Here is a 12,692-nt window from a genome sequence, read left to right as displayed (position 1 = left end):
TATATGTATGTAATGCTTGCAAACACACACAAACTTTGTCATTCAAGAAACATTCTGTCTCAGAATCAGTGTAATATTGTCACACTTAATGTTCCTGAAACCAATATCTGAGCAAGCTAGTTTAAAGCTTGTTCAGCTGTGTCTGCAGTACAACTGTTGCTGCATTGTAAATACTTACCAGTTCCTTTATAGGATTCTTGAATTTGTAAAAAATATTCAGGAAATTGCAAATTTGTAACTTAAAAGCCTAAAAATCACCTGTGTGTGTTACACTGGTTAAGCCTTTAGGAATCTGCTCAGCATAGTATGGAGGTGTTCACCTTCCTAATAGTATGGCTTTCCCTCTGACGTATCCTGCACAAGACACTTGCATACACATTGTCATCCAGTATGCTTGCTTTATTCATCTATTTGGCAACACCTGAGCCTCCCTACCTGCCTCTTCTCGCAACCAGTGCTCGTACCATGACCTTTTGCCTATCATCAGTCTTTGTTTTATACTAAAAATTAGGTGATGCACTCCTACGTTGTTTGCAAGGAAGCTTTCCAGAATTTGTAGTCATCAGTATTCTGTCCAAAAATAAGCCTAGTGAAGTATATGCTTTATAAGTTTTCAAAACCAACCACTTCAAAATTTTTATGGTTACTTATGTTGAACAATTCTGGGGCAGGTGGGGGGGCGAGGAGAGAGGAGGCAGGTAAAACATTTATGTATAAATACATTTATATGTATACCTTTTTTAGTGATGCGGTAACCTCAGGTGATCTACTGGCTTTAGTGGCTTCTGGGTGGTATTCTGTATATAAGATAGTAGGTCAGGGTTTATTCCAGTTAATAAATCTTCCTTTTCAACGTGGGGGGAAAGAAAAATCAGCTCCAAGCAAAGTTCAGATGTGATCTCTGATTTTTCAGCTTTCAATGCCAGGCTTTTAGACCAAGATTTTCTACTATGGCTTCAGCTTGTGGGATTGATATTCTTACCTTAAGTAAATCATCTGTTTGAGGTGCTTCATTAGCTTCTGACACATCCTTGCCTTCATTTAAGATAACTATAACTGCTAATGGTTTCACTTTAAGCAAAAATGAAAGCTAGCTTGAAGAATTAGCAGTTGTTCATATATCTTTCAAAGAAGACTTCAGATTGAGTTTCAGTAACTCCTCCATTAGACCAATATCTTACATATGTCATTGTGAGCAGTTCAGTAAAGGGAGTAGTATACTGACAGTTAAAGAGGATTTCCAAGCCAGGCTGCCTGCTGAGATTAGCATTGCTGAAGAATAACTGAAATAAGCATGAGGAATTGCCTCCCAAGAAGAACTCTTTGCAATACTAAAAAATCTGTCTATAGGCAGCATGAATACAACATGCTTCCTATTTATTCTACTTAGTTAATGCTAAAGCACATCACCTTCCTTGCTCCGTGCATGTTTACTGCTACACCTCATTGTACCTGCATGAAGTTGGATACCTTTGCTGCCAGGGGCAATAAATGCTAGTGATAATCACAGAATTTGCGTTCATACCTATGCCTTCTCCAAGTGTCTCAGACCAGAAAAACCAATGTGATCTACATTATACATCTTAAACATGCAAAAGGCACACAAAGATAAAATAACAAAGGACAGAATGTTTTGCCTTTGGTTTCTGCTTGAGGGTGAGCTGTCAGAGTGGGGACTCTTTTCAACAACTAGTCTTACTTGCTAATAAAAGAGACAGCATGTAACACATTCTGGTGTGACAATTTGCTTTCAAGAGCTGAAGCTTTATGCAAAATACCAAGATACTTGCAGTTATATTGTAAGGGTTTAGTGTTGAGTGATACGATCATACAGATTTTTTCCTGATAATCCTAATTTTTTCCTGTACTGTCCATTGTCTGAAAATCATCTTTTGGGATGCTTAAAATATCCCCGTGTTTCATCTTGTCAATCAAAATGTTCTGCTATATTTTAACTCAGTACAAAATCCTGGTGTTGAAGCTTCCTGCTATAATGCTATATATGTTCACTCTCTTCACATAATGAGCATATGTTTTGAAGCAGTTGCTTTTCAAGGTCAATGCTTTTTCAGACAACTGTACTGCAATATGAGTCATAGGAGGTAATGACATAAACCAGTTGGTGTAAAAACACTGGCTTTTGGGTAAGCACCAACTGAAACTGAGCAGAGTTCTCAGCCCCCTATTTTCCTCCTCTGTCTGGTCACAGTAGTCATTAGAGGAAATGATGATCCAGAATTTTACTTCTCTCCTCTCTGCTCATCTGCTGTAGGAAGCAGTTTTCTCACCCAGGTTCACCAGGCCAAAGAAAAGAATCACACTTGAGTGAATATCTGTCTAAAAGTATGGCAAAAATTGTCCTCAAGCTTTATTCTGAAGATTACTTCACCTTTAAAAACAGAGCGTCTCCATTTTGGAATAGACTTTGGAACAGAAAATCCATAGCAAGACATACAAAAATTTTAAAGAACAATTTAGAGTAAACAATGAGGACTTCCTCATGATCTGACACTGATTCTTCAGTGGACAACATAGTCACTGGGTTGGTAATTTGCACTGGGGTTGTGGTTTAGGGCATGTTTGCAGATGTGGATGCACAGTAGCTTTGGGGAAAGGCTCAGAAGTTTCTCAGCCCCAATCACACGACTTTCAGAAGACAAGCAGAGTACTTGGGGTGCATGCTTTCCTCCAGCTTTTGTAACAAATTAAGTAAAAAACATTTAGTAAATAACTTGGTGTTTTGTCTGTGTTAAGTCAGTCTTGTGAGTTCACTGAGTCTGTAAAGCTGCCAATAGTCTTTACTTGGTGCTTTAAGTAACTAATACAGGACTGCTGTACTGCTACCTACACAGTGGTACCAAATACAGGAATGTGACAGAAAGAGGAATCCTTAGCAATCCAGAATATTTGAAGTATGTGTTATAAATCTAATAATTATATTAAACTAGAGATTTTTCCTGTAGTGTTGTAACTTCCATGTTAAATCAATGGTGTTGTGAACCTGAATGTGTTTCCTGGATCTCGATGTAAATTTCAAAAAATCTAAATTAGGGAAATTTCCACCATTCTCTCTGCCTATGAATCTTTCCTCTAAGCCCATCCTTTTACTCAGCGATTGCACTTTATTACAGTGTTTAAACATAGCATGCATTTATATTTAGAACCAGGTAGCATTTCAAGCTCAAGGTGGTTTTGTGTAGAAACTGAGGAACTGATTAAACCACCTATCAGAGTGAAGATATTCTTATCGATGAGGACTCCAGTGATTCCTACCTCAATTATGTTTCACATTTGCTTAGAAAAAAATGTCAGCTTGGCATGTAGTAGCAGCTGAATCACCAGCTGATAGCATAGCATTGAAAGCCAGAATTAGAAGCTATAACTATAGGAGACAGCAAAGTGTTGCTACATTACAGTTACTCCAAGAAAAGCTGCTCCTGTTTGCCATCCTGAGCCCTTAGAACTGTGGCTTTCCTTTAGATTTTCTGTTATTAAATCACTCAATATGATTTTCTGTATGTTAGTTCCATTAAATGTCACCCGTTCTCTAGGGTCCAGGCCTTGTAGCATATGTGAGTAATGTGTGTCCCAGAAGAATATGAGATCCTGATCTGAAATGTCAAAGATGGAAATCCACTTCTTCACTGAAGAGTTTGTTCCGCTGGTTAATGATTCTTATTTGTTAAAATCAGTGTCTTGTTTCTACTGCAACTTCTCTGGCTTCATCATCCACCTGCTTGTTCTTGTTATGTCTTTGTCTTTGCCCTTTACTTTAAAGATCCTTCTAGTATTCTGTAATTTCTTCATGGATAAGTACTTCTGCGCCGCAATCAAGGAAATGAAATATTGGGGCTGGTTTGGCTGTGTTTTTTAACATACTAGAGAGATAGAAATCTCTGACTCTTGCAGAGTTCTGAAATTATTTCTGTGATGCTTTCCTGCACCATTTCCAATTTTCAAACTATTTTTACACTACAACTTTATTCAACACTTGTGAGACTTGTTACATCTCACAAGTGTTCTGCAAAAATCATCTTTTTAACCCATACCAGTATGTTTGCTGTGTATACTTAAAGTCACATATTATTTATCAACTGCAGTTAATTCAGCTCTGTAGATAAGCTAAAAGGTGCAAATTCAGGCCTCAGGCAAGTCACCTGTTCCACTTTCGGGTCATCTTCTTTGGCCAGCACTGTCTCACCCACACATAACAAACTAACTTAAGTTTTTAAGTTGAAGTGGACAACAGCAGATCCCCAGCTTCCCCAATGATAAATTTGGAACCATGTCAGCAAAGGTCAGGAAGTTCAATTGAAATTGGTTCTCTTATGAACTTTGCACCTCCTGGCCCTCCAGCAAGCAATAGATAAACTGAACCTGTGCTTTTATACCTCATCACTATGTGTATGTTCTCTCAGATACAATTTTCAGTTTTCGAAAAGACCTCCTGTGTGATATTTTTGTTTGTATATTAAATTCTGGGGTTTATGTGTATTTATATTAAAAAAAAAGACATGCATGCTTTCCTTTTCCCTGTATAACTATTCCCTGGCTTAAGCTAATAATTTTGCCTAACACTGTGTTCCCCCTATCCCATTTAATAAGACTATACAGTATTTGTATAGTAACCCTTCAACCAATGAATGATAAAACATTAAGAATCTTTTTGTTTAATCAATGCTTTGCATTCTTTGGCTTCAGATCTTATTATTATGCAGAATTTGCATAATATCAAAATAAAATATCTCTTACGATACCTTGTTTCATGTTTAGGAAAAGTCCTGAAAACCTTAACAGTCACTCAGAGCTCAAGGAGAAAGAAAAGCAAGGGTTTTTCAGGGCAATAAAAAAGAAAAAGAAGAAATCTCAAACTGTAAGTATACAGTATTTCTAACAGAAAATATGTTTATCAATTTTTAATTATACCATTTTAATATGCTAGATTAGTACAGTACCTTTGTATTATTTACGACCATGCCCACATGTATCTATTTGTTCTTTTATTTTCTCTCTTCACTACATGAAAATCAAATCCTTTTCCTGTTAAGGGTTTATTTCATAGAATCATACAATAGTTAGGTTAAGTGCCTTTTTCAAATATTTCTTCACCTACTAGTCCAGTGCATCTTTGTTTACATTCAGACTCTTCAAGAGCCTTTTTTGATGCAAGTTTAAAGCTGATGTTGTGGTAAATTCTTTTGCAGAATATGGTGATACCATTCCAAGAATAACAAATGCAATATCATGTGTTCCCAGAGCTTGAATAATTTCAGATACCCATTGGGAGAAGATCAAACAGTTATAAATGAGAATTCTTTCTAGCCTTTTCCATGGCAGTGTCTTGATAACAGCCTCCATCTTCCTGCTGTACTCCGTGGCTGGAATAAGGAAGATACATCTTAACCATTCTTAATATTTTATATTTTGGGGGGGAATGGATTGTGGCTTTTGCTATTTCATATAAGCCTTTAGTGTCTTTTATATGTTTCTACATTTTCATTTAGTTTTGGGGGAGAGAGAAAGATCTTTCTTTTATCAGAGAGCAGAGCAGTGTAATATTAACATTTCATGAAGTTTTATATCTCCCTAAGAACTGAAGTAACCTAAACATTATCTCATCTCATCCTCAAATTACAGTTCTGGAAACAGTAAATCATTTCAAATTTCATTTACATGAAGCTGCAATGTTTCCATAGGTTTAACTGCAGTTACAGTTCTGAAGGTACTCAGAATATGGAGTAAATCACACTCACTCCTAACAAAGGGGAGTAACTACATCAAAATACCTACTGTCACAGCATGAGGTGGCATGACTCTGGTGGGTGTTGGAGGAGGACTGATCTGTTGAAAATTGAGGGAGAGGAGTCGTTATCAGGCTCTTGTATGGAACATGTGCATATTAACTACCACTCAAAAATGCACCTTGCCTTCCTTATGGGCAAGTTTTAGAGCAGTGGCATCTACCTTGCCTTCTGAACTTGTTCATCTTGATACCTGTATGCAGTTCAAATATGATCATCTGCATTACCCAACTAAACAAAACACCTAGATTATAACTCTGGCATTATTTGATGTCAAAATGTCCATGAAAGGAAAGCACACCAAGGCCATTGGTTCTAGTGACACCTTAAAAAAAAAAAAGTGTTAAATTTTCACTGTTTTAGTCTGCTCTGATCCCAGCCATTCAGTTGGCATGGCAGGGAACACTTTAAAAGCCCGGATTATACATGGTGTGTCAAACTATTTCCAGATTAAACTGTGTGAAGGAAATACAGATTGGATAGTGTTGCATCTCAAAATCCGGCACTTTCCAAAACATCTTAATCACAAGTACCTTTATCTAAAGCTAAAGGGAATCACTAAAAACTATCACTAAAACTAAAGCTATCACACAAAACTGAAACTCTCACTGGTTACAATGCAGGACAGATTTATACATAACCCTTATTCCTGGTTTTTCTCACTCTTAAGAAGAGAGGGAGAGGGAGGGAGAGAGGTTTTGCATAAGGAAAAATTATGTTGGCCAGTTAGGGCTAGTATCTCACAGAAAGATGAATAAATTAGTGAAATAAGATATTAATAAAATTCTTCCATCCTCAGCTAGAAACTTGCTGCCATCAACTTGATTTTTTGACCCAACCAGAGACTGAAAAACCTCTTCATTTCCGCTTGCAGCTGTTTAATGGGAGAGTGTCTAGGGATAGACTGTACCCAGCGATGTGCGTACAAGTTTCTGGTTCAGACACTCTTCTTTGTTCTTCTTCATGTGTTAGTTGAGGACCAATACCTCACAAAAATTGGGGTGTTTGTTAGGATCTTCCATCACAAACAAAAATTATTACCTTAAGTTCAGCACCAAGTTTGACTTCAGTAGTAACAGCACTGTAATATTGGCTTTTCATCTACATGAATAATATTTTCTATGAATTCATATTAAAAATCCAACAGATAGCTTGTAACTACTAAAGATTTTTCTGAAGTTTGTAATTCTTAGACTTCTAGAAGTATGACATTTGACATAGCTTTCTGCAGCAAATAATAAACTAGACCTAAGAACTGTCGAAGTACTGAAAAGCACGTCATAGCTAGCTAGAATTTATTTCTGATATCCTTTGGCAAGTCTCATTTTACTGGTGATTCTGAGAGTTGTAAAAGATATATGAAATTGGATTGAAGGCATCTTCTTAATAATGTAATTCTCAAAACCTCTAATAGCCCAGAACTGATCCCAAATCCTGACACTACCTCTTGCAGTTGTTTTCATTAGTCATTCTCCCTAGAGTTCTCCAGGTGCAGTTCCTCATGGGATAATAATTATTACTTCCTCCTTTGGGAATTTTTTGCAGTATTGTTTTTGCTGAGCTGTTCTTATCCATTCTTCGCTTCATTTTGTTTGGATTTTGAGGATTGCTAGAGTCACTGTTTTTTCTGTCATCTGCCACCAAACAATTTGATATCCATGAGGGTTGTGCTCAGTGTCAATGAGCACTATCTTCAGAGGAGCCTACATTTTGCAGATTTTGGCACATATTGCAAGATATAGGTCTGAAAAAATCATCGCTTTGAAAAAAATAGGTTGTAGGTGAGCATTTCTCCTAGAGATGCTTTGATTCCTTTTTATTTTACTGAACTTGAAACAGGAAATTCTTCTGAATAGAAAGTTCCTAAGTGATCTATGCTAATTAGGGACACTTTCATTAACTTGGATGGACCCTAGAAGCTGAGAAAGCTGTTCAAAAACCATTGCTTTTGGTAGTGCACCCACCATTCTCTTTAGTCATATAATCATTATATTGCTATTATTGTTAGTGCTACTATTGTTATTTAGTTAGTAATTGTTTTATTTATATTTATTTATAATTATTTTATTATTTATATAAAAATAAGAAATGTCATCTGCTTTAGGTCATTATCATAAGTAAAAAATGATGGCCAGAATTAGAGAATTTGATCCAAAACTTGGTAAAGTCAACAAGACCTATCAGCTGTCTCCAAAAGGCTTTGAAATGCACTCTGCATTCCTAGGAAACATAGGTATAAGAATAGGTGTACTGATCTCTTTTTACATGCTGTATATGCATTGAGTTCCTTGAATTTGTTCCATATGTTTTTTCATTCAATCGCTATTGTATGTTCCCGAAGCAAATCATAGGATTGATACCATATATTGTCAGAATTTACCAGAAAAAGAATTAATATAGTAAGGACAGATCTCTTGAATTGAAATACTATGCATTTAGGTTTTGTATCTTATATTGCAGACAGACTCAACCAACGGGGAGAATCCAAGCATCAAGAAATCCCTCTTTCCTCTTTTTAATTCAAAGAATAATTTAAAACATAGTTCTTCTTTGAAAAAGCTTCCTGTAGTCACTCTACCCATGGTATTAATTTTTAAGTACAGTAGCACTGTAAAATGCTCCAGTAAACTTGTTTTACTGACTACAGCAGCATGTGTTTTATTTTCATGGGATCACTTTCTCTTCATGCCAGTTAAGTATCTTGGGCCAGTTCAATAAATTCAAGTAAAATTGGCAGTTCTGTTGAAATAGATTGCACCTAATTTCTTAATCTTTTTCATATTTGATACACTGAAAATACAGAGTTCCAGAGACAATGAACCCTGGGACCAAGACTAAAGGAGGAAAATAGTTCTGAAATTGTGTCTGTTTTAAATTAAACTGTCTTACTCTGTTTCAGTCAGGAAAAAAAATAACCTGGCTTGGTTTACAGCTATATTGGAAATATACCTTTTAATGCAAACAGCTCCTTTATGTATAAATTAAATACATCAAATATTAACAACAGATTATCTGAAAACTAAATTTTAGCTCATGCCTCTGCTATATTTTTGGTTTTCCTGATTGTTCATGATAAAAGACAGTTTGCATTAAAAAAGCTTACATTTCAACTGTCCTTTTTTTGCTCAGAATTCTTGATATGAGATCAAACTCTCCATGTAAGTTTTCAATTATCTTTCTGCCATAAATTTTGTTGGATTTGCAGCTTGGGTAGGGAGTTTCTCAATTTTTGCTCCAGTTTGGGCTATTTGTGGAGGAGGGGAAAAATGCAAAAGAAAAGGGTCATGGTTTTGTGATGGCAAAATCAGCCAGACATCAGTTTCGGGAGATTTTGGTCTGCTTCACTCAGGAACAAATTTATGGAACTGAGCCATGGTCTTAACTGCAGTATGGAATGCTTTTAAATGAAGATGAGGCTCAACATTTTTTTTTTTTTATTTTATTTTTTGAAGCCTTGTTTAATTGCTCTCTCTTACAGCAAATAACACTAACAGCATGTGAATGCTTTAAGGGCTTAGGGTGTAGCAAATCTGCATGATTTCCACAGCCACTTGCTCTTACTATGGGGAAAACTATTGAAAGGTCAGTGCAATTCTGCTGCAGTAATGGGCTTCACTTGTGTTCTGCAATTAACTGGGGGAAATGATTTACAGCTACACTTAAGAATATATTAGGAGACCAGTATTTAATATTTTGTTGCAGATGCCTAGCAGTGATGGTCAGGATCTCTTGGCATTACAGAAAGCCATTCATACTTCTAATCACCAGAGCAGCAGGCAGAAAGATTGGCATCCTGAGAAGATGACAGAAATCCAGCCTCATGTAAGTAGCATTATCAATTCCCTGTATTTCAACATCACTGAGGTATCTTGACAGCTTTTTTTCCCATGAATAGAAAAATTGCATTTGATGTTAATTCCCAACCTTCCTATTCCCCCTTCATTGAATATAAAAAATTGTGTGCCTGCAGTCCTGCATAATTCTTTGAAAATCTAGATATGAATGACAAGCAAAAGAAGAGAGACTACATGTCCCTGTGTCAGTCTTTCAGCCTCTTGAAATATTGGTTATGTTTCTATATTACAGCCAAGCAACATTACAGGATATGTCTATGGTAGCTATGCAGTGCTGTAGAAAATCCCTCAAGTCAGCTCTGCAAACTATGGTGAACACTGAGGGCTCACTGCTACTTGACACAGTGATACTGGATGGGGTCACCAGAGCATCGTGAGCATGTTACGGTGCAGCTGTGCCTCAGCTGGCACAAACTGTGATTTAACCAGGCTGCATTGCACTAAAGCAACTTTATTTTCTCCAGTTCAAAAACCTGCCTGGGGGAAATGGTTTGAGAGGGAGCTTCAGTGCCATGCTCTGATGCCATTACAACATTGAAAACTGAAGAAGAGGGTTTATTGCAGCTGCAGTGTTTGAAGAAGCTACTTTTTCTGTGAGCTGTGGAATTTAATAAGGTTATTTTCATACCAGTTTGTATACCCATACTCAGGCTTCCCCAGGCTCTTTTCAGTGACTCCATGCCTCCATTTTCCTTCACCCTGCTCACCATTAAAGAAGCTGTGAGTGACTAGGGCAGCTTATCACCCAGCTGCCAGCAAACAAAATATCCCACTGCTGAGTTCTGCCAGCCCTTATTTCGGTGCAGATGATTACTCAAGACTCTCTCTAACCTCTAACTGAGGTTTACAGATTTTTTACAAACTTCGTACTTCTGGTATCTGTGGCTTATAAAATGCGGCTGAGGTTCTAAAGTTAATAGCAGGAATAGCGACAGAGGGACAGGTAACGTAACTGTCTATGTCTTTGTTTTCATAGGAAACAAGGTTAAAATAATTGAAGGGAACAACATTTTTTTTCTGATGTAGACAAGGTTCCATCTTTTCAGGTAGCTAATAGGTTGAATCATAATGAGAAGAGATTTTTTCAGGTGTGTACTCACAGGCTGGAATGAAATACTCCAAATGAATACAAATTTAAGTGAAGAAGTCCTGTGAAGCTCAAGGTGTTCAGTTGAGGATATGACAGTTTTGTTATAGGAAGTATGATGTAATGGATAACAGGTGGTCAAGTGTTTTTGCACGTGTCTTTCAGACCCAGCCACTAAAATCTCTTCGAAAGCTCTTACACCTGTCCACTTCAAATCATCCTGTCCCTGCTGAGCCTCGCTTCCAGCCCTTACCAAGTCAGCCAGCCAAAGCTGCGTTTTCTGAAGTGCGAATTCACTCCATGAGTCAAAGCTCCAGCAGTGGCAGCAGCAATGTGCGACAAGAGCCTCAGCCAAAAAGCAGGCCAACGCTGCAGATACCAAGCCAGCTGGAACCTACCTGGCACGTCTCCCCAGTAAACAGGGGCGCGAGCGATGGGCCTCCCTACTCAGATCAGCTGCCTTCTAAGAGCGGACAGAACGGGCACACGTATAACCGAACAAACCGATCGCGAATGCCAAATCTGAATGATTTAAAAGAGACAGCCTTGTAATTGCACTCCAGAAAACAGGCCGGGTCAGGGGGAGATGAGCGTAGGGGAGTGGTGGTGGTTCTGGTGATGGTAAGACTGCATTTCAGCTTTATAAAGGTGTGCAATATGTACATGTGGAGCTATGCTGTTCAGCACCACAGTGAGAGTCAGGGATTATACAGTAAAACAAGTTGAATTCTGAATTACCAGTCATCAGAAATGTTGCAGGATGCCAGGCAGAGTGTGCCGGTCAGGGAGAAAAATGCATTGCCATTTTCTCTCACTTACATTCCAGCTTTAGTGCACATCTCTGTCTGAAAGCTGGGAGACTTCTGGTATGTATTGGCACTTATAAGGGTGAAAACATTCATGTCTAGACCTATGCCCTTACTACATTTTTTGCTGCCTAGTTAAAACAGTGGGGTTTATGTGATAAAAGTGTATCCCTATTAAGGGTTTAAAGTTAAATTGTATGTCTTAAATTTTGTTTTTTAAACTTCCATATTTGATAGGATTTGTAATATTTATTTATGATGACCTAATATCGTACTGTTATAATCATATCTTTTATGTTATAATGTAAAGTTATTTTGAGCTGTTTGAAACATTGTGAAGCAGTGCAACAGCTACAGTAGTTTCTATAAAAAACTAACAGTAACATTTATATATTGCATCAGGAGTATTTTATTCTATATATAAATATATATATAAATGGAAAATAACTGTCTGTTTTTTAAATATACTCATTTAAAAGAAAAGTATTGTTATGACACTATCTGCCATATTTTTATACATTTGTGATATAAAGTGCAGTATTATACTTCTAATAAAAGGAAGTTGAATGTGGATATACATGTGACTGTAACAGTATGAATCTTGCTCAGCTATGAGAGCCCGGTATTATAGGCATTACTGGTAACATACAAAAGACAATATTAAATTCTGAGCTTTATTATGGGCTATTTTGTTGGAAGTATTGGCCTCATGTAAGAGACTGCAGAGCTGTACAGTAATCTGAATGTGGTATGTTCTCCCGTGTCCTTAGCTTTCCTAGTAATATTAATGGGATTTCTGCACCAAGAGCACAGAGCCCCAGTACCAAATTTTAGTGTCCTCTAAAGTGCCCCATGACTACAAGCTAAAGCAGGTGCTCTTCCACTTAATAGCAGGGGTGAAAACCAAAGAAACATAGCATGAGTTGCAAGTGAAATGCCAAACTTTGACACTTACGCATAACATGGCACTGCAGATCATAGTATAAGCTTTTATACATACGTGTATTTTACATCTTGTTTAGCAAACTGTTAACTAATAAGGTATACACTGTATTTAAATTTAAACTACTCTTGCACTTTTGTTATATTTCAGGATGTATTTAAAGCTACAAATCTGATATTTGGATACTGAGGAAGAAGGTTG

General features: G+C 37.1%; 1 protein-coding gene across 2 annotated transcripts in view; it reads left to right on the top strand.

Moving 5' to 3' along the window:
• The window catches only part of CDKL5 (cyclin dependent kinase like 5), a gene marked incomplete at its 3' end in the record, with an annotated part of 76,818 nt that extends 65,524 nt beyond the window's left edge, over positions 1 to 11,294 (top strand). Inside the window, exons 14-17 of one of the 2 annotated variants that reach the window (XM_080613808.1) lie at positions 4,774 to 4,873; positions 8,262 to 8,384; positions 9,504 to 9,623; positions 10,908 to 11,294. In XM_080613808.1, coding sequence (XP_080469934.1) covers positions 4,774 to 4,873; positions 8,262 to 8,384; positions 9,504 to 9,623; positions 10,908 to 11,294 — 730 coding nt within the window. Of the gene's footprint in view, positions 1 to 4,773; positions 4,878 to 8,261; positions 8,385 to 9,503; positions 9,624 to 10,907 lie in introns of both variants that reach the window. The other variant, XM_080613807.1, reaches the window with a different exon arrangement.
• Positions 11,295 to 12,692: the final 1,398 nt, after the last annotated feature.

Source organism: Psittacula echo (genome assembly GCF_963264785.1).
Source record: "Psittacula echo genome assembly, chromosome: 3".
Taxonomy (NCBI): domain Eukaryota; kingdom Metazoa; phylum Chordata; class Aves; order Psittaciformes; family Psittacidae; genus Psittacula; species Psittacula echo.
The sequence above is the reverse complement of the archived record's forward strand: the minus strand, read 5'-3'. Positions and strand labels throughout refer to the sequence as shown.